General features: G+C 54.7%; 1 protein-coding gene across 4 annotated transcripts in view; it reads right to left on the bottom strand.

The window, feature by feature from the left end:
* Positions 1–22260, bottom strand: part of SLCO2B1 (solute carrier organic anion transporter family member 2B1) — a 48701-nt gene that overhangs the window by 19093 nt on the left and 7348 nt on the right. The window contains exons 1-8 of one of the 4 annotated variants that reach the window (XM_062196718.1): positions 21717–21802; positions 20773–20986; positions 16717–16838; positions 16069–16206; positions 14619–14781; positions 11331–11564; positions 11059–11157; positions 8695–8885 (exon numbers count right to left, since the gene is read on the bottom strand). In XM_062196718.1, the coding sequence (XP_062052702.1) occupies positions 8695–8885; positions 11059–11157; positions 11331–11564; positions 14619–14781; positions 16069–16206; positions 16717–16838; positions 20773–20818 (993 nt within the window). In that variant the 5' untranslated portion in view covers positions 20819–20986; positions 21717–21802. Of the gene's footprint in view, positions 1–8694; positions 8886–11058; positions 11158–11330; positions 11565–14618; positions 14782–16068; positions 16207–16716; positions 16839–17216; positions 17301–20772; positions 20987–21716; positions 21914–22260 lie in introns of those variants that run through there. The other 3 variants (XM_062196717.1, XM_062196721.1, XM_062196720.1) reach the window with 3 other exon arrangements.

The following is a 22260-nucleotide window of genomic DNA, read 5'->3' as shown; positions in this document are numbered from 1 at the left end:
GATAAACATAAACATCGATTCAGGGGAGGAGCACGAGAGATGGCTCAAGCTGGCTGGGGTGCAGCCTGCGCCAGGCTCAGGAAAAATGAGAACGTTGAGAGGCGATGCTGGTGTGCTTCGAGGGAGCTCCGAGACAGGTAAGGGGCACACAGCGCCCCTGGGGGATGGCAGAACAGAGACTCCAGGACTTGCCAGGCCCTTGGGGTGTGGGCTGAGACTTGTGCGGACAGCTCACTGGCTCTCGCCCAGGAGGGAATCTCATGCCACTTCACACACGAGCAGACGAGCTCCAAGGTTAGGCAGCTTGCTCAGCCTCACACGACTGCAAAGCTGCACAATGAAGCTCTGAGCTCAAGCTTGCCTCGTAGGAAACACCTGCTGTAGCTGCGGTGCCCGGTGAGCCAGTGGCCCTGCCGCAGGACAGACAGAGCCAGGAGGCCCCTCTGTGGTGCGATCTGAAGGTGTCTGAAGTCCCACTCTTTATTATTTCTTTAGGTGAGGCACCCTCGGTCTGTTTCTCATTTAGACCTAGAGCTGCACTGTCTGATGCAGCTGCCACCGGCCACCTGGGCCACTGAGCACGGGAAACGGGACTTGTCCAAGTGCAGGCATGCCTTCAATGGAAAACACACATGGTGTTCTGAGGACTTAGCACGAAAAACATATTTCAGGGCCGGCACTGTGGTGTGGCAGGTAAAGCCGCCACCTGTGGTTCTGGCATCCCATATGGGCGCTGGTTTGAGACCCAGCTGTTCCACTTCTAATCCAGCTCTCTACTGTGTGGGAGACCTGGAGGAAGCTCCTGGCACAAGCTCCAGCTGTTGTGGCCATTTAGGGAGTGAACCAGCGGATGGAAGACTTCTCTCTCTCTCTTCCTCTGCCTCTGTGTAACTCTTCCTTTCAAATAAATAAATAAATCTTAAAAAAAGAAAAAGAAAAAGACATTTCAGGGGCTGGCGTTGCAGCATAGTGGGTAAAGCTGATGTGTGCATTGCTGGCATCCTATTTGGGCAATGGTTTGAGTCCCAGCTGCTCCACCTTTGATCCAACTCCCTGCTGATGGCTTCGGAAACCGGTGGAGGATGGCCCAAGTGCTTCCCCACGTGGAGGACCTGGAAGAAGCTCCTGGCTCCTGGCTTCTGCCTGAAGCAGCCCCAGCTGCTGCAGCTATTTGGGTAGTGAACCAGCAGATGGGAAATTTTTCTCTCTGTCTCTCCCTCCTTCTCTGTAACTCTGCCTTTCAAATTCATGAATCTTTAAAAAAAGAAATTTGATTATTAATTTTTAATATTTATCATATGCTAAAACATGGCTATTTTAGATATAATGAGGTAAATAAAGGACATTACTAAAACGAACTTCTTTCACTGTTGAGCATGGCTACTAGGATGATGTCTGTGGCCACCACACTCGTTTCTTTGGGACAGGCTGCCTTCAAGGAAGTGAGCGGCTCCCCATGCTCTTCCCTCAGTCCCATCCAAGCTATGGGGGTTGGGGATTGGGTAGAGGGGGTGGGTGGTCCCAGAGGGAGCTTGCAGAGGGACGGGGGTCTAGGGTGGGGTGCTGATGCGACAGGATGGCAGGAAGGCTGTGGATAGCCTGGCCAATTCCCAGTGTTTCTCACCTGGGAGGGGCAGGCCCACCCTTCAGAGAGAAGCAGTCTTGTCAGGTCCTTGCCTGGGATTCCTTGTCCTCATGTAGACAACCACAGCATCATCCGCTCCCAGGTGCACCTCCTTGTGTCCACACTGCATGTTCACACCCACGGGCTTCTGCGATTACCACACGGGTCTACCTGGTGCAGGGATTATGACGGCGCCTACTGCATAAGAGAGAAGGCCGAGGCCCCCACATGGAGGGTGCTACCCAAGAGGCTACTAGCTGAACATCCTCCAGTGTCCCTGGCTCGCCTCTATCTCAGGCTGCGATCAAGAGGAGACAGGTGGAGAGAGACAGATCTCAGGGGCGGGCGGGGGGGGGGGTGGGGGGCAGGCCTGAGGTTTGGGATTTGGGCAGACAGGAAGTGAGAGGCTCTCTGAAGCAGGGGCACAGTGTGGGGGTGGGGCAGCAGGCAGTCAGCCCCAGCAGTTAAGAAGCCTGCGTCCCACATCCGAGTACCTGGGTGTGAGTCCAGGCTCCAGCTCCTGCCTCCAGACTCCTGCCAATGCAGACCCCAGGAGGCAGTGGTGATGGCTCAGGTTTTTGGGTCCTTGTTATCCACATGGGAGACCTGGATTGTGTTCCTGGCTCTGGGCTCCAGCTCTGGCCCATCTCTGGCTGTTGCAGGTATTTGGGAGAGTGAAGTAACTGACAGGATCTCTCCTCCTCCAATAAATAAGTAAACCAGTAGGAAAAAAAAAAAAAAAAAACCTGTTTAAAAGTGTGCTGGTGGGGAAGGTGCCTGGCATATGTGGTGGCGGTGAGGATGCCAATCTGCCTATGGTAAGTGCCACATGGGGGCAGTAGCTGGAGCAGGAGAGGGGCTGAGCTGGACCTGGGCCATTGGTTAGGGCCACAGTGAGTGACTGGAGCTGTGCCCTAGGCCTACGTACCCCTAGCTCCTACCCTGCCTTCGCCCCTGGTTTCCATCTCTCACCCCATGTCTGTTTTGAGCACTGCTGAGTAATAGTGGGCTGCAGAAACAGGAAAGCATGTGCTGTGCTCAGAGCAGGGTCTGCAGGGACACCCGTCTGGGCCGCGGTTTGCCCAGGTCAGCAGCCTGGCCTGAGAGGCTGTCAGGACTTCCCTCCTAGGGCTTCCGTGCTGACCGCTTAGAGCTTCTGGGACACGCTATATGTGGCTCAGCCACAGACAAGGGCCCTGTGGCACGCTGGGCCTCCAGGGATCCAGGAGTCATCCCGAGAGGGAGCTGAGGTCCCAGAGGGCTCTGTCCAGGACTCTGGCGGGTAATATGAAGCCAGCTGCTAGCACTCAGCGTCTGTCACATGTTTCCATGGACAGCAGCCACCTGAGTGGGCTCACCTGCTCAGCGTCCTAGCCCCTGCAGGGGAACTGCCCGGAGATCGGAGCTTCTGTGAGAAATTACACGTGCTTCTAGCTGTCTTTTAACCATGTGCATGCAACTGGCCATGCCTCTTCCGGTTGGCTATTAGAAAGCTCAGAGCCAAGTAAGCCACTCTACTGAGGGTCCACGGAGTGCATTTTCAGGATGCATGCATCTACGCCTTTCTCTCTCATTCAGTTAACCTTTTGTTCTCATTTATATTTTATCTGTTGGCAGAGGTCCTGGATGGGTTTTCTGAGGTTTGAATCCTAGCTCCACCATTTGCTAACCATGTGACCAGGTTATATCATCTCCCTCTCTGTAACTCAGTCCCTCAGGTGTGAAACAGGGGGTAGTAAGTCACCTGACTCACAGGTGGGCTTTATGAGGATTACGTGAGATAGCAGGCATGAGGGTCTTAGGACAGTGAAAGTCATCAAGGCTTTTTACTAGCATTATCTGTATCTGTGCTTGGTGTGAGCTGTCTCAAGTCTTCTATGGGATACAGTGGAAGTAGGATAGAGACAAGTATATAAAACCACAGTGAGCTCTCCCTTCACTGCTGTCAAAATGGCTGTTGTACAGGAGATGGAAGGTACCGAGTTCTGGCAAGGCTGTGGGAAAAAGGAACCCTTGTACACTGCTGGTGGGAATGTAAATTAGTACAGCCACTGTGGAAGGCATGCAGAGGTTCCTCAAAAAGTTATGCTCCAGCAATCCCACTACTGGGTGCATGGCCAAAGGACATGAAATCAGTCTATCAAAGAGACATACATGCTTCCTTGTTTACTGCAGCACTATCACAATAGCCAAGACATGGAAATAACCTGGGAGCCCACCCACTGATGAATGGATAAATAAACTATGATATATAAGGGTGTTTCAAATGTTCAAGGAAGACAGACTTTTAAAAGTTTATTTTGATGCAAAAAATTTTTGAAATTCATGCATATGCTCATGACAAGAGCCTCGGGTGATTACTGACATCATAAATAAGAGTGTCAATTGTTAAATCAGCAACAGGAGTCACTGTGCACTTACTCCCCATGTAGGATCTCTGTCCTTAATGTGTTGTACTATGAGAATTAATGGTAAAACTAGTCTTCAAACAGTACTCTATACTTTGTGTGTCTGTGTGGGTGCAAACTGTTGAAATCTTTACTTAGTATATACTAAGTTGATCTTCTGTATATAGTTGAAAATGAATCTTAATGAAGAATGGGATGGGAGGGGGAGTGGGAGATGGGATGGTTGCAGGTGGGAGGGAGGTTATGGGGGGGGGAGCCGCTATAATCCAAAAGTTGTACTTTCAACATTTTTATTTATTAAATAAAAGTTTTCTTAAAAAAAGAAATTCATGCATACAAGGGACCTTCAAAGAGCTCATGGACATGTGTATTATGAAAATACTATGCATGGATTTTAAAATATTTTTGCACCAAAATAAATTTTCCTTTTTCTTTTTAAGATTTATTATTATTTATTTATTTGAGAGGCAAAGATACAGAGAGACCAAAAGACAGAGAACTCCTATCTTCCGGTTCACTCCTCAAATGCCCACAATGGCTGGGGCTGGGCCAAGGGTGAAGCCAGGAGTCAGAAAGTCAATTCAGGTCTCCCATGTAGGTAGCAGGAGCCCAGTTACCCAGATCATCACTACTGTCTCCTAGGATTTGCATGAGCAGGAAGCTGGAATTAGGAGCCAGGGCTGGGAACTGAACTCAGATATTCCAAGGTGGGACATGGACATCTTAACTTGTGTCTTAACTGCTAGACTAAATGGCTGCCCCTTTAATTCCAGTTTTCCGTGAACTTTTAAAAGTACTCTCATCTATGTACAATAGAATACTTTTCAGCCCTGGACAAGAAGGGAATTCTGCCATTTGTGACAACATGGACAAACCTGGAGGACATGATACTAAGCTTTAAGTAAGCCAGGTACAGAAACACAAATAGGATTTCACTTCTATGTAGAATCTAAAAATGTTGACATCACAAAAGTAGAGTAGCAGGGTGGGATGTTGAGGGGTTGGGGTGGAGAGAGGATGAGGGGTTGGGGTGGAGAGAGGATGGGGGAGCTATTCATCAAAGGATGCAGAACTTCAGTTAGATAGCAGGAGTAAGCTCAGGGAGCTACTGCACCATGCATGGGGTGACCCCCGACCGTCGAGGTTAATGAGCGGGACTCAGTGGGTTTCACAGATGCACACATTCTGTCAAAACTGTAGCCACTGAGGAAGATGGATCTGGGGCATCCCAGGCCACATGATGCCTAGACTCCTGGAGTAACAGAACATGAGTAGGTGAGGATCTTTAAATATTAGCAGTCTGGACTGTAAAGGACCCCAGACACTCAGCTCTATCCCAGGGAAGTGACCCAAGGGAGGGCCTGGAGTCCAGGGGTGCTCAGAAGCTGCACGGGGATAGGGTCCTCCATAGAAGGGGCCCTGCTCAACCCCTGGCTCAGCCCCAAGGACCAGGTTCTCAGAGGGCTCGGGGAGGGATGCTGGCCAAACAGGGGCCCTGCCCCCATAGGGAACCTGTAAGAGAGCCCCTCACAGAGGCCAGGCTTGACCTGGATCACTCCTAGGAGAGTGTCAGGGTGGCTACCTGTGCCCTGATATCACAGACAAAGGGGCAGAGCCAAGAGCAGAAAAGCAAAGCTTTGTCCTTCCCGTGCCTGTATGGCTATGACCCTCCCATCAGCCCCATCTCATCCTCTTCCTGATGGAGACTGTTGGCTCCCCTGCCTCCAGGCAGAGAAGTGGGCAGGCAGGTGTGGTCATGGGAGGAAGCGGAGCTGTCAGCCCATGTCCTGCACCTGACCCTTCTTCGCTGCCTCAGAGCTCCCGGGGGCAGGGGCTGTGGGATGCACCCCCACACTCCCCTGTGGAGATGCTTGGGTACTGCTACAGAGACAGGGAGCCACTGAGAGACAGTGTCTAACTCGCTAGAGCTGGCTGACCTGGTCCAGTCTGCTGCCTATTATTCAGATAGGGAGACTAAGGCCAGAGACCTTTTGGGAGGTCACAGAACCCTTATCAGAATCAACTGGATAGCTTTCCAATTGCATTTACTTCTAGGAAGGTGTTTAGCCTTCAGCCTGGGGAAAGGTACTTGAAGGGATTTCAGAAATAGCCCCTGTCCCACGTTCTCCCCTTGCCCAGTCCCTCTCTGCACAGAAGGCACACAGCCAGTGTCTGAGGACCTGGACTTTCTGGGAGCTCCATCCCTTCCCATCAGTGGCCCTGGTGGGCCAGGACAGCAGCATCGCCGCAAGCGGCCCCAGCCAAGGCAGCCTGCAGGAGACAGGGGAGCGGTTCCTCCCACATCAATATTTATTGCTTGAGAGCTGCTGGAAGCAGATCATCATGTTCTCAGCCTTTGCTTCTTTTTAAAGAACCTCTCACCCCCTTCCCTCTGCACTCCCCAGCCCCAATGTGCTGACAATGAATCCAGACAGCCAGACAGGTTCCCAGCCAGGGAGCCAGGCTTTCAGTGCATCACAGAGACAGCTCTTAAAACCCCAGGCCCTGCAGCACTGCAGCTGCCACTCAAGGAATCCCAGATTCTCGGAATCCTCTAGGAATCTGACCTCGGCACTTGACACGCAGTGCAGAATGGGGAAGTGACTTGCTGCTCAAGGTCACGGGGCTGACATGGGACAGAGCCCGCACAGTCTCCCAGCCCCCAGCCCTTGTTCCTTTCACCAATTTTTACCCCATTGCCCAACTGGCCTGCTTCTCCATTCAAATTCAGCTCCCAGCTCAGAGATTATCTGTAACTGGCAACCAGCAACTGCTTGCCCCTGCAATTGCCCTCATTTCCAATAACTCTTCCCTAAGTTCCGAGAATTCCATCTCATCCAAATTTGGGCTTGAGTTAGGCAGAATCAGAAAGGAACACTTGCAGTCCCAAGCTGTCTTCTTGCCCTGAACTTGTCCTCCCAGCAGCACCTGCTTCCTCCTGCCTCAGAACGTGCTGCATCCAATGCATCCTAGCACCAGCCAACCCTTCTCTGCCTTCAGTGTACCCTGTAGTAGTGCAGGGAGTGTCCATGCACACCCAATGCTGGCTCCTGGACTCAACCATATCCCCTCCCAGTGGCAGCTCCACTTCCTGCCCGGCCCAGAGCTGCAGAGGTCTCACCCGTCTCCCTGTCTGCACGCTCACCTTCCGCTTCACCATCCTTTTATTTGCCAGGCACCTCGTGGCCGAGCCATGGCACCTCTCTGCCCACCCCTCTTCCTTCCAGGGCCACCCACTGGCCTTGAAGCCTGCAGTCAAGACCTTTCCTGTTCTGTTCCCTATTGGCTGTTCCAGTGTCGTTTTTATTTGGAGCCCCCATGGCCATGTCCTGCGTTCCTGCCTGGTGAGTTTCCTTAGGGCAGCAGGCCTGGGCTACAGATAAATTTGGGCTCCACTCCCCCATTTCCAGGCAGAACCACTGTCAGCCCTGCCCTCTGGGCTCAACCTTTCTTGCTCTGGGGAGGGCCCATCCCAGCATCCCATCCCACATGACGGCAACCACTGGGATGCATCAGCCCAGCACAGTCAGTCAATAGGGTTTTTCTGATGGTAAAATATTCGGCAGGGTTTTTATAAAATGTGTTTTTGAAATGAGAATTGTTCAGCAAGAGGAACTTGACTAGTGATTGTCTGTGATTTCTCAGTAAGCACCTCTAACACATGCCTTTTCAGAATGTAGTGAAATGAGTATGAACATTAAAGAAACATGGATGACGTTGCCAGTCATGACATAAAACTGAACTTTTGAATCCCATCTCTATCCTGTTTCTTTTTGATTTGGAGCCAACATGCTGGTGCTTTTGTGGTCCCTGGAGAACACCAAGGCCCTGGTCTGGAATTATCTATTCTGCCCCCACAGCACACATATTCCCACCCTGTTACCAGCTGTGTGACCCTGGGCAAATCCCAACACTGGGCAGAGGCCCACCTGCCCCAAGAGCTGGGGGGCTGGGGGTTCCCAAATGATCCCTGGAGCATCAAACCAACAGCTGTCACGTGTCCATGTGCCTCTGTCCTCCCTGGACGGTACCCACTTTCAGTGTAGACGCCATCCATGTGCCTGTGGCCTGGCCCAGAGCAAGCACTCAATGCACAATGGAAGCCGCCACTGTCCCCGAAAGGGCCAGGCTCACTTCTATAGGCAACACCTCGGCCCATGCTGCTTCTGGGCATACGATGCCCAAGGCTCTCCTCCCTGCGCTTCTGCATGTCCCTTCCCGTGCAGCTCATGTCCCTCCTTTTAAGGGAAATCTTCCCTGAAGGACACATTGGGTGTGCAAGGACACTCCTACCCCAGCCCCAGCACACACCCCCTGAGCCCCCTCGCAGGCCTCCATGTTCCCACAGGCACACTCAGCGGCACAAAACTCTCAGTGACAGCACAGGGTGGGATTGCCATGGTTAGCACACATTGTCACCCAGCTTGTGCTGGCGCTGTGATCCCAGGGAACTCACTTTCATCTCGCTCCTGGTCCCCTCAAGTCTGTAAGGGGCAGAAGGTAGTCACCAGGCAGGGATGTGGGAGGGCGCAACAGAGCCCAGACAGAAATGGGCTTGGTGAGCGGCGAGTGTGCAGCACCCAGGAGGGTGACACTTCATGTGACAAAGGAGGGCACAGGGGTGGAGGCTGGAGACCACACTGGGGTGGGGACGAGCCTTACCTTGCTGGCAGGTGATGTCGCAATGGTCAAGAGCTTTCGCCGGAAGTGAAGCTCATGCTTCTCCTTGGGCATCTCCCTGGGGAAGAAGAAGTAGGGGATGGCAGCCAAGGCTACTGCGCCTGCAGAGATGAGGAAGCCCAGCCACCAGGCACCCACCCAGCGGGGGTCCTTTGAAGTCAGCTTGATGCCGCCTGCAAGAGAAGACCATGGTGACATTCAAGTCAGGGCAGGCTCTCCATTCTAGCACAGCACCCCGGGACTGGCCCCTGAGGCATTCAGTGGACTGGGTCAGGAGTCAGGAGAACTGAGTTTCAGTCTTGGATCTGCCACCTACATCCTGTGTGACCTTGGGCAAGTCCTTGACCCTTTCTGGGCCTTGGCTTCTTCAACTTACAAGGCAACCTGGTGCAGGGGTCGAGGTCATGGATGGCAGGATGGGCCGATGGGTCTGAATTCCATTGCTAACGTATAACCTTGGGCAAAGTGCTTAGCTTCCTTGTGCCCCAGTTTCTTCCTCCGTGAAACACAGATATTAATAGTTCCTGTATCATTGGGGAGTGGTGAGCAGTGTGGAAACAAATGCATATGAAGTGCGTAGCAGAGCTGCGCAGTGTGGATGCTTGTTCTTCCTCCCCTGCTAAGTTACCATCACAATGATCAGCACGACATGAATAGTTAGAACTACTGTTGTGGCTCTTGGACCTGCCTGCCCAGTAATATAAGCAGGAGTGCTTGTCATCTGTGCCTGGCCCTACAGAAGACCCACTTAGAATGCCTACAGGGTGAGGAGGGCAGACAAGCACGGAATCAGTCCCTTTCTATGTTCCCCAGGTGACTCTCATCCCCCACCAGGTTAAATGAGGACTGGCTTATGCCAGATGGACCTTAAACCTCTGAACCCCAAGTCTGAGCTGGATATACCCTTCTTCAGTCTCCACAGCATCTGCCCCTACCTCCTGAAAATACAGCTACATGGCAGCCCCCACTCTGTGTGCGGTCCAGGTTCCCCAGGTGCCTGACCCCAAGTCCTGCCTGGGCTGGGGCCAGTATACACAGCTGGGACCCAGCACATGCATCTGTCTAGTGTGCCATGGGTTTGGTCTTCATACTGATAGGGCTTGATTCCCTCCTCTCCCATCACCTGCCCTGCCTCTGGGCTGGGCCAGGGAGAGCTCACCCCTGCACCTCCCTGATTCCTCCGTTTTGCACACACCAGTCTGTGCCTGCAGCAGGCGTGAGCTGCCCATTCTGAGACATTCCCCAGAGAGAAAGAAGCTTCTGGGAGAGGGAAAGTGGGGCCCCTGAAATGCCACATCTGCCAGGATGATACCAGCAGTTAGAAACCACACAGCCGCCCCCGGCACAGGTGTGTCTGGCTGGGAAACCTTTGGCTCCCAGGCGCTTCTTTTCTGAGAAAGAAGGAGATGTTGCAATTGAGCACAGACTTGGCTCCTGGGCCTCGCTCCCTTAAAGAAAGGGATGTGGGCAGGCTGTCCCTAGTGACTGTGGCATGGAGCCACCCGACCCTCTCCAGGCTGGGGGCACCCATGGGCAAAGGTCTGAGAAAGCCCACACAGCTATACACTGGCACCTGAGGCCTCTAGACCTCCTGGAAGATCTGCCCATGTGGGACAGGACTCTCAGGTGTAGAGGGCACAGCTGGGGCCTTTGGCTGCTTGCTGTGACAAACATGAAGCTGAGATGCCATGGGAGTCCCCCCTGAGGCCTCCTCATAGGCTCCAGAGACCCCAATCTTCCTCCCTCTTGGCCATCTTCAGACTAAGCTGTGGGCCCACTGCTTGGCCGCTCTGATGTTCACGTGGGTCAGGGATCGCTGCTTCACAGATGGCGACCCCAGCACTTTCCCAGACTCTGGGGTCCCTCCAAGTTCACTCAGTAAATGTCACATTGAGAGAAGGCCAAGGATACACGTTACATCATGAGTCCTGCTCCTAGCTTCCCCCAAAGATGGGAGCTCTCTGCAGGGCAGGGAGTTTGTCCCCTGTGTGGTCCCTGGCATGTGTGAGCATGGCTGAGGGCCTCATTGAAGATGGGCATGAAACCAAATGGAGCCTTATTGTGACAGCAGTGATAGTGGCCAGCACGCCATGGGGCAGCACCTTGCAGTCCAGCTCCAGCTCCAGCTCCAGCCTGGGTCTGAGCGCAGCTGTGGGAGGTGGCCAGGACGGAGGTGAGCTCAAAAGATGAGAAAGCTGAGGCTCAGGGAGCTTATGAGGTTTGTCTGGGGCCAGTGGTGTCTCCGGGAGTTGAGCTAAGGTCCCTGACTCCATATCCCCTGTGATGCCGGGGCGGTTAGCTAGTGGCTGTGTGCCTCTGCGGACAAACCCGGCTCCCGAGGCTCACCTTCCGGCATCCGGTTGATGTCCACATAAAGGCGCAGCATGAGGCTACCCAGCCCGAAGGACAAGCCTGGTCCCATCATGGTCGCCGCAAACAGGATCCCTGCAACACAGGCCTGGGTGAGGACCCGCCTTCTCCAGGGCTTCTCCAGGCCTCTATCAGCCAGATAGGGTGGAGGTCTGCAGCTCATTGTCTAGCTCTTGCCCTGGGTCTCCCTTGCTTCTCCGGGAGGCTGGCCTCACCTTCTGAGCCCCAGGGGTGGGGCTGGTTCTTACCAAGGTAGAAGGGCGAGTTGCTGTGGTGGGCAAAGTCATCGATGTAGGAGATGCCGAAGGGCTGGATGGGCACCCCGCCCACGCCGAGCAGGGTCTGTGCCGTGAGCATGATCCCCACCACGGTCAGATGCCGGTTCTCCGTGTAGCTGGAGCAGCTGCTGTTGGACGGGGCTAGGGCTGGGGCCGGGGTCGTGGGCAGGCACAGGGAAGCCTGGACGTCCTGGGGTGTGTCCTCTGAGAGATGAGAATGGAACTGTTGACAACTGCCAGGGCCTGCACAGCACATCCCCGTGGAAGGGACTGTTTGAAGCCTCTGTGCCTAAGTCATTGGATCTTCACCACAAACCCAGGGGATGGGCGCTCTCATGACTCTAATTTCACTGATGCTCGGACAGCAACTAGCAATGGGCAGAGCCAAGACTGGAACCAGACAGTCTGGCTTCAAGTCCATGCCCTGTGTGCCACCTTTGTGGGCACAGGCATTTGAAAGTGGCTTGGCCATGGTGGCTTCTGCATGGGGTGGGGCAGTCAAAGGAGGGAGAGTCTGAACTGTGTTTAGAACACACAAGATTTTCCAGAAAGAGAGGGGGGAAGGGGCGTTCCAGGGAGAGGTCATAGAACAGGCAAAACCCAGGGCTGCAGAAGGGCACTGTGTTGGTGGGAGTTCAGAATGGCTGAGTCCCAAAGAGTAAAGGGCTGGCCCAGGGCCAAAGGCAGGGCTGGGCAGGGGCAGGGAGCAGGGGCTTGACCCTGGGGAACTCTGGTGCCCCTGGCATTCATTTTGGGGAGGTTCAGTGTTAGCTGGGGACACAGCTGCAGAGCGTGGTGAAGGAGGATTTCCTATTTTAGTCCCCGAGGTTTGCTCCCTGTAGCTTACCAGTATTTGGCGAGCAAATAGGAGGAGACCCTCACACTATTATTATCCCGGGGTGGGTGTCAGAGAGGCCTTTTCTCTGTGGCTCTTCCATTATGGGGCTCTGGGCTGGGGCACCTCAGCCCAGAGAGCCACTCCCTGGATTGGAAAGAGCTATGGGAACCAAGGTCATGAACCTGGACTTGGACCTTCCACAAAGCTGCCAGGACCTCATTGTATGACTTGGGCAGAGACCTTCACCCTCTCTGGGCCTGGGTTTCCTCATCTCTCAAGCAGAGCTTCTAGAACCAACAGACCTCCTGGCACTGATATTCCCTGAGATAAGAGATTTGGAAGCAGAGAGTCAGCGTGCAGTGTCTGGGCTCTGGGCAGGGCCACCTGGCTGGGTCATCGTTCTGCTGGCTGTGGGCTTGGGAAATGCCTCTCCTCTCTGAGCCTGGCTGCCCTCACTTGGGAGGACATGGCAGTTACTCTTTCCCCATGGGAGATGAACGTTGCCTGCACAGTTCCCCTTAGATGTCAGCTCTGAGGATTACTCTAGGGCAGATGCCTGCCTCTTCTGCTCCTGGGTCCCCAGCACCTCTCAGGGGCCTGGCACACAAGAGAGCTCCATAGACATTGGGGTAAGTAGACAATCCTGTGTGAATTATCCTGGGAGGCAGAGCAGGTTGGGGGCTCAGAGGCCACTAAGACTTGCCCTCATTTTGGGCCCACATATAGACAGGGCTCAGGCAGGGGAAGGCTTTGCTGGGGTTTCACAGAGAGCTGTAGCTGGAGGGGTGTTGTGTGGCAGTAAAGATGAACAGGGGCATATGGGACCTTGTGCAGAAAAGACTCTGTAAAATGAAAATTCTGGACAAAGAAACATTAGGAAGTATTATTTTGGGGTATTCCAAGCAACAGTCTTCTTATCAACATTTGGCTTGGATCGAGGTGTCCAGTTTGTATGCGCCACGCCCACTCTGCATTTTCCACAGCTCTGTCCCTGTCCCTCTACCCGCACTGCCCCCTTCCCACTAAGCTGCAGCTCAAGGGCTTCCTCCTTCAGTTCCCTGCAGCTCCCTCCAGCTGCCACAGTCCTGCCCCCACTCAGGGTCTCTCCAGCCTCTCTCCGGCCATCTCCTAAGGTGCTGGGCTCTAGGCCTCATAGCAGAGTTGACCATGCTCACTCCAACCCTGCACTTCACTGGGGCACATCAGCTTCATCCCCACCCCCTGGTCCTGTCACATGGTGAAATTCCAGAGGTCAGAGACGATGGGAGAATAAGGGAAGAAAGATGCTGACAGCACTTCTCCTCTGGGAAGATTTCCTTGATGCCACGCTGGGGTGAGGGCTCCTCCCCTGGGCTCATTCTATTGCTACCTGCTTACATAATTGACACTGGGGGTTTTGTTTGTTTTTTTCTCCTTTCCCAGACTAGGAGCTCCCTGGATGAAAGTACTGAGCTCACTGTGAGGGTCAGGCATAAAGTAGACAGCATTAAGTGTTTGTTGGGTGGATCATTAGATGGATGGATGATTGGATGAATGGATAGATGTGTAGATGGATAGATGAATGGATGGATGTGTGGATGGATGGATGGAAGATTGGATGGATGGATAGATGGAAGATTGGATGAATGGATGGATGGGTGGATGGAAGGAAGGTTGGATGGATGCCTAGATGGATGGACAGATGGGTGGATGGGTGGATAGATGGTTGGATGGATAGGTAGATGGAAGGATGGATAAATGGCAGGATGGCTGGATGGAGCATTGGATGGACAAATGCATGGAAGGAAGGTTAGACAGATGGATGACAGATGGGTAGATAGATGAGCAGACAGATGGGTGATTAGAAGAGGGAAGGAATGAGGTAAACTCTCAAGTGGCTTGGTCATTCTTTAATGGACAGGCATCTGTCAAGTAGGCCTTTGACAAAATCCCACGGGCTGGACAGGGCTTCACTATTCCTGTCTAATAGCTTTTCATATTTTATTTCTTCATTCACTCCTTGAGTCCTTTTTCCAATGATGTCTCGGCTTTTTGTGAGGACTAAGTGTGTAAATATCCACAAAGTGCTTAGAATCCTGTGTGGTGCCCAGTAAGCAGGGCACGATGCTGCTGTCATCACCCCATAAGCATTTCACAAGCTCTGCTGCATGCCAGGCCCTAAAGAAGGCTGCATTCTAAATCCAACCCCATCTCAGAAAGCCCTCAGTGACATCCAAGGAGTTCTCCTCCCCCTGCCCTGGGACTGTACATCTCCATTCCCCAGGGGAGACCCACCTGGGCTGGGACTCAGTGAGCAGTGGGGAGGGAATGGGGAGGGCTAGCAGGTGTCCATTCAGTCTGAGGAAGGCCTGAGGGTGAGCCCGGGTGTGTGGTAATACAGTTCCTCATCTCAGGCTGCTGCCTAGCCCCTATGCTCTTACCGGGGTTGCTGTGGTCATAGCGGTACGGCTCCGAGAGGAAGTGTGGGAGAGTCATGAGCAGGCCCGCCAGGGCCACCAGGACAGCCCCACAGCCGATCAGTCGCGGCCGGTGTACCCGGCTGCCGAAATAGCTCACAAAGACAATCAAGGTTGTGTTCCCCACCTGCAGAGGGACGAGGTGACCTGTCACAGGGGAGCAAAACCTGGGCCAGAGTCTCCGCCACCCTCATCCCTGTGGCCCACTGCAGTGTTCCCTTCTGTGTGATGGGCTGCTACTGCTCCATTAGGGGGCAGAAAGGAAGGCAGGGTGGGCAAAGCCAGGTCCCTTTCTCTGGGCCCTGTTAGAACAGGGAGGGGGCGGGCGGGAAGGGGAAGGGGTCCTGAATTTCAGGGATGTCTTGAGAGAAAGGGACAAAGAGTGTGTGGCTGGAGGGTTTAGGCTTGGCAGTTTAAGCCTCAGAATCACAGTCCCAGGATGTGGGTGCTGCAGGGACGTGTGATCTTGCAGGGCAGGGGTGGGCTGTGCTGGTACAAGCTGGTCGGCACTTCTGCTGGGGTACAGGCTGGTGACCAGGGGTGAGCCCCAGGCCCCTCGCTGGGGGAGTGGGGATGGTGATGTGGTATCAATTTTATAGATGGGACCCTGAGGCCCAGAGACAGGAAGCAACTTGCAAGGTAAGGACCCTCCCTTCTGGTCCCTGAGATTTCGTGGTGGAAGGGTGGGTGGGGGTACATTACAGAGCATTATGGGGACACTGTGCAGCTGACAGGCCTTGGGGAGAATTTGTAGCAGTCTGCCCCGGGGTGGGAGAGGAGCCAACAGTTGGTGGGGGAGGCATTCTGTCACCGCTGGATTCCAAATCCACCCAAAGCCGCTCATCCACTCCTTCCTGCTTGGCTGCCGGCCCCAGGGGCAGAGGCCTATGGAGCCGTAGGCAGGATTCAGGGCGGCTGTCGGTGCCCCAAAGTCACACACCGTTCCCCACCCCTTGGCTGAAAGTTCTGCCTTAGATGTCAGAATGTTGTTAAGCCTCCCCCTGCTACCGCTGAAGGGTGATTCTCTGAGAACCTCCAGGGGCAGACAGTGACCAGGCACTTGCAAAGGTAAAGGATCCAGAGGGACAGTGGGTGTCTCTGGGGACACCGACTCGCTCTAAAGTGTTCCATAGCACCCATGAGGGCAGGATAGCACCCGCTATAGGGACACGAGGCAGGAGGGGTCCCTGTGGGCCTCTGCCCTGAGCACGTGGCTGGCAGGCTGCTGGGCCAGGATGCCTTGGCAGGAGCAAGCTGGGGAGGTTTCAGGGAGGGGACTGTGATGGGGGTTGCCTGAGGGCACTGGGCAGGGCAGAGTGACTGGAGCAGCCTCTGGCTCCTAGAAACTAGGCTGCTATCCTGAGTACGCTCCAGGGGACACTGGGGACTGCTGGGGGGCTTCTGGAGATGTTACCTCGTTGAAGGAGGCCAGCAGCCCCGAGGTCTGGCTGGAGAGGCCAAAGCGCTTCTCCACGGTGGAGATGGAGCTCTTGAGGTAGCCGGACACCATGAGCTGGGTCAGCTGCAGCAGGCTGTGGCACAGGACGAAGAACTGTCCCAGGGAGTGGGGGGAAAGGGGAGATTGTGGGGTGGGGCAGGGCAGGGAGGAGAGGAGTGTGGAATAGAGGAGGGGAAACAGATCAGAGGAGACATAGCAAAAGAAAGTAGTGTAATAGCCCATGGCTTCTCATACCAACCTCAAAACTGGATCTATTCTTGGGGGCTTGGAGGCTACTGGAGACCCACGTGATGGAGAGTGGGGTCTTCATGGTGCCAGGAATTGGGGGGCCTCCAACCCTCAGAGGTCCCTGTGGCCTGGACCAGGAATTCCTCCCTGCTCCACCACCCTGCTGCTTTCTCTAGGGATCCATCCCAGATTCACCCAGATCCTCCCACAGTACCACAGAGCTGTCTGTCCCCTAGAGGAGCCCTGTGAGCCCCACCTGCACACAGCTGCCCACCCCCAGCTCAGCCCACCAGTGTCCACCTAGAAACCTGGCAGAGTTCCCCAGAGAACTGCTAGGTTCCAAGGCCCCAGCCCCTGCCAGGCCCCAAGAGCTACCTTGATGTTGTAGAACACGCTGGGCCGCAAGTCCTGAGGGGCTGGGCTGGCATCCTCTCCAGCTGTGTCTTCTGAGGGCATGGTGGCCTTGTCTGGTGTGGGGGGCTCCTTGCCCACCGGCTCTGTAGGATGGACAACCCGGGAACAGGTGAAATCTCAGAGAACGGTCCTAATCCATGTCCCATAGACCTTGGAATCCAAGGTATTTCAGGGGGAGGGACTTCAGTGGTTGGACAGAGTCTGAATCCAGCCACCTTCAGAAGTCTGGATTCCTAGTTCACGCGTGGGAAGGGGTCTCCCTACCAGGGTGGGAGTGTCCCCAGTGCCATGATAGCTAGGTCCTCACGGGGGGCACCTATTCGACACCTTCGCTCTATTCCCAGCATACACTCCCCTTCTAGGGAGCAGCTGCCCACCTCTGGGCACAGCACACCCAAGAGCAACGGCCCAGCCACCCGGACGAGGCATGTAGAGTTCCTCAGGCGGCAGTGGGCCCACACCTGTGAGACAGCGGGGACTTTGAAGGCTGAGTCTGGGCCTGAATCTCCTGGGTCTGTCTGGATCCAGGTGCAGCGTCAAGACCCAGTCCACAGTCAGGGCATCAGGCTCTTCCTGGAGAAGCACTGGAACGGATACCACCCCCCACAGGGTGCACCCTGCATGGAATCACAGGGCCAGCCAGCCCGGTCCCCAGATCATGCCACTACCCACGTTGCTGGCCAGCGCACAAAGGGCTCTCTGTGTTCATCCAGTCCAACCCTTGCGCTGACGCCGGAGGCCCCGTCTCACAGGTGACTATGGGCCCCTGTCACATCCCTATCGCTGCAGCCAGAGGCAAGCTGAGCCTCTTCAAAGGCATCTCCTGGGGTCTCCTGCTGCTGACTCACTGGGGAGTACAGAGGTGCAGCCCTGGGAGACTCCACCCTCCATTTGACAGAGGCCCCTGGGCCTTCTGTCCCCCCACCCTGCTCCCAGGGCCCCACTTCCTGCCGGAAGTCTCCCCAATTGTCCAGGTCCCTCACGCGGCATGCAGCACTTCCCCTCGGAGGACACAGTCCTCCTAGGACCTGAACACCGACCTGAGGACACCTCTGACCAGGGAGGCCCTCTCTGTTTGGTCTTCATACCCAGAAGCAAACTTGGGAGGCGGTGGCCCAGACCCTGGACCACCAGATGCTAACACACAGGGTGTGTGGGTGCCTGAGGTTTAAATCTGGACACAATTCACGTGCAGTTAATCCACGCCTCTCAAGTGCACAAGCCATGCTTTCCAGCTCATTCACAAAGTTGTACAACCATCACCAGGATCTCATTCCACACCATCTCATTATCCCACGAGAAACCCCACACCCATCAGCAGTCACTCACTGTTGCTCCTCCCCACAGCCCCTGGCAAGCCACCAAGCCACTTGTTGTCTCGGGCTTGCCTAGCCTTGACATTTTCTAGAAATGGAAGCATATAGTGTGTATGAGTCTTTTGTGACCAGCTATTTTTTTTTTAAGATTTATTTATTTATTTGAAAGTCAGAGTTAGAGAGAGAGAGAGAGAGAGAGAGAGAGAGAGAGAGAGAGACTGAGGCTGGGATTCTTAAATCCATTGGTTCACTCCCTAAATGGCCACAATGGTTGAGGCCAGGCCATGCTGAAGTCAGGAGCCAGAGCTTCCTCTGGGTCTCCCACATGGGTGCAGGGATCCAAGCACTCAGGCCATCATCTGCTGCTTTCCCAGGCCATTAGCTGGGAGCTGGATCGGAAGTGTAGGACATGAACCAGCACCCATATGGGATGCTGGCATTGGCTTTACCCACTGCGGCACAGTGCCAGCCCTGAATGGCATAGTACAATCTTGTCAAGGTTCATCTACATTGCAGCAGGTGGAAGCGCTTTACCCCTTTGTGTGTCTGAATAATAATCCATCGTGGGGGTCGCCACAGCCAGCTCATCCCCTCGGAACTGACGGATACTTGGGTTGTTTTTAGGTATTACACACATTGCGCATAAGCATTCCATACAAACGTATACTAGACACACGTTTTCACTTCTCTTGGGTGTCTATGTGAGTGTAGAATTGCTGAGTCATAGTACAATTGTAGGTTTAACCTGAGAAACTGCCAAAGTGTTTCCCACAGTGGCTGCACCATTTTGGATTCAGGTTTCTCTGCTACTGTCTTTCCAATCATTGGCACCCTGCAGGTGAAGTGCCAGAGCCAGGGCAGCTTCTATTTGTCACTCCCCACGGCTGGCCATTTGAGTATCTTTCTTTGGTGGCCTTGAGGAATGCAACTGAGGAAATGGAAGTGCGTATGTCTGGGGAGGAGTCCCTTTTTGGGGGGCATAAACACTCAGAGGAAACAGGAAAATATTACAACAAAATGGACACCTGACCCGGAGGAGGTGGGGGGGCTAGCCTGGGGCAGGGGAGTGTGGGGAGGCTCTGCAGGGTACTGGGGTCAGGAGGCAGAGGAGCTAGGGTGGTTCAAAGTGCAAGCTCCTAGGGGAGGCTGAACCTGGCTTCCCTTCCCTGGCAGCCTTAGGTCACCTGCTGGAGGCTGGGCTCTGGGCCACATGCGCCACACCCCCGAGAACCTCCTCCCTGGCTCCATGCTCTCTGTGCTTTATTATTGCCATGCCTGTGGTAAGGACAGCCAGGCTCGGAGCCCTAGCTCTGCTGGGCCACACTGGTCCTGGGCCTCAACCCCAGGGGTTGAGCTCAACATCACTCAAGGCTCCATGTACACAGCATGCTTCTCTGCCATGGCCCCCAGGCCTCACTGGGTCACCTTGCAGGCAGCAGGGCCAGCCCATCACAGGGCCATGCAGACCAGATGACAGGGCAGGAGCTGTGACTGGGGGAGAGGAGTCGCTGACCTGCAGCCCCAGCTCTGAAGGCCACCTGGGAATGGCAGGGGAGAGGGACAGATGGAAGGGGCCAGCTCAGAACATGTGGCTCTCAGCCCTAGCCTGGATCCTTGGGGCCTCTTTGTGCCCGAGACTGTCCCTAGTCCCAGAGTCCTCATGCCCTCAACTGCTCTCTCCTGGAGTCTGCTCCCCTGAGGGACCCAGTCTTCACCCCTCTGTGAGGCTCAGTGTCCTGGGCTTCTTTCATCCCTTAGAGACATGGCTGTTTCTGGAGGACAAAGATGACACCCCCTCCTCCCAGCACCCCTGGGTGGGGGAGGGGGGCACTGGCAGCTGCAGATCTGTCAGAGCTCCTGCTGCAGGCTTCCCCTGGCTGGTCAGGTATCTGAGCTGTGCAGTGCAGCTGAGTTTGGGTGGCGAGGGGCAAAGCTGCCCAGTCCAGCCTGTCCCTTGCTGGGAAGGCTCAGGACCCCACCCCCCTCAGGAAACATGGAGCTGGGTGAAGGCTGGATGTCCTCAGACTTGGATTGGAACCCTGGCTTTGCCCACTATGTGAGCCAGGACCCAACCCACAATCTCTCTGAGCCTTGGTCTCATCTGTGAGGTGTGGATGACACTGTCTAGGGTTGAGGTTGAGGACATTGCACCCCAATTCAGCCCCCTTGCATTTGAGCCAACAGCAGAAGCAGGTTGTAAAGCCTGGGAGGTCACCTTCCCGCCTTTCTCCCTGCAGCAGGACCCAGGGCCAGCTGTCCTCCCCGTATCTGCAGAGGGGGAACGAGCTGATGTCTGATGATACAGGGCCCGAGAGGAATCCCGATGCACAGGCTCTGCGGAATTCCCTTATCACTGTGAGAGTGGGCCCCTCCCCAGCCACACTCCCCCACGGGTGCCTGTCTGCATGATGCCGACTATCCATTCGGGCTTCCCGTTCCCATGCATGTCCATGGCTGGAAACTTCCAGTAGAGAAACCGGCATGCTCTTCTCTCGTGAATCTGCCTTTTGTTACGGGTGCCTCCGCCATGAGCCTGGCAGTGGGGGAGGGCAAGAAACCTCTTCTCCCCTGACACAAGGTGAGGCACATGAGGCACACAGTAGACTCTCCAAAACAGCCATTTCCCTCCCCTTTCCTGATAAATCTTCAAGATCCTCGGAGGCTGTTCGGCCCAACTGGACCCACCCCATTCCACACATACCTGGTCGTCCTCCAAGGTATGGCCTCCATTCTGACACAGTCACCATTGTCTCTGCATCATCTCGCCCCTCTCAGCCAAGCCGTGGTCAACCACAACACCTGAGGATCGGGACCCCTAAACTCTCTTCTTGCAATGACCCAGGTTTGAAGCCCCCAGCTGCAGTCCTGCTGTGTGGACTTAGGCTAGTGGTCTCATCTCCCAGTGCTGAAGGCATCTATGAGAACCAAAAGCATCCACCCCCATATTTAGCCCAGGCACTAAAAACCTGAAACCACACCTGAGCACCTACATGAACATGATCTTGCTATACCATTGCCTTTGATACCATTTTTTTCCCCTTTCCAGACTGTGCAGCCCAAGCACATAGTTTGTACATGACATGAAATTTTTTTTTTTTTTTTGACAGGCAGAGTGGGCAGTGAGAGACAGAGAGAAAGGTCTTCCTTTTCCGTTGGTTCACCCCCCCCCAAAGGCCGCTGTGGCCAGCGCACCACACCAATCCGAAGCCAGGAGCCGGGTACTTCCTCCCGGTCTCCCATGCCGGTGCAGGGACCCAAGCACTTGGGCCATCCTCCACTGCCCTCCTGGGCCATAGCAAAGAGCTGGACTGGAAGAGGATCAACTGAGACAGAATTCAGCGCCCCGACTGGGACTAGAACCCGGGGTGCCGGCACCGCAGGCGGAGGATTAACCTATTGAGCTGCGGTGCCGGCTGATGTGAAATCTTAAGAGACCAGTCTACCCCCAAGGAGACTGTCAACAGTGCTGGCCTCAGCTCCCATGACCTCTCCCCCTGAATTTCTCACCTGGCTGTAATTTTTACCAATCACAAACCATTCAATTGGGATTCATACCCAGTTCTTCCCAAATGGATCCACCTCCCAGGCTGCACCAAAAGGCTTTAATACAAACTTCCATTTCTAAATCCTAAATGCTGACCTTACCTCCCTGACCAGAGACGGTGCCAAAGCCCCGAGCAGCGGTGTTGTCCCCTACTGTGGCAAGCAATAGACTTGATCTCATCAACAAGCTGTGTAGGTCGAAGCTAGGGGGCCCATATCGACACGACCCATAGTGGAGGCTTTGTGAGTGTGGCCCTCTTGCCCATCAGGCAGCCAGTCTACCTGCCAGCTGTCTGATCTCTGCCACAACCACTCACATGCCTCCATATTTATTCTGTGGCAGCAACAAGCATTGCCACATCCAGAACCAGAGACTCTGGCAAAAGTTCAACAGCAGTGTGCTGGGGGAGGGGAGGAAAGTCAACAAGGGCCCTGGCTGGGGACAGGGCACCCTGGCTCCCGTCATCCTGACAGGATGGCCAGATCTGACAGCAGAGCCAGACTGGGGAGCTTGTCCTGGGGGAAGCAGGGGCTGTTACAGTCCCAGCATCGCTGTGTGTGGGGACAGGCTGGGCCTGTGGGCCTCTCCTAGCACCCTTTGAGGGTGCTGCTGTGACTCCACGGTGCACACAAGCAAACAGACTCA

Source organism: Lepus europaeus, chromosome 7 (assembly GCF_033115175.1).
Source record: "Lepus europaeus isolate LE1 chromosome 7, mLepTim1.pri, whole genome shotgun sequence".
In the NCBI taxonomy this organism is placed as follows: domain Eukaryota; kingdom Metazoa; phylum Chordata; class Mammalia; order Lagomorpha; family Leporidae; genus Lepus; species Lepus europaeus.
The sequence above is the reverse complement of the archived record's forward strand: the minus strand, read 5'-3'. Positions and strand labels throughout refer to the sequence as shown.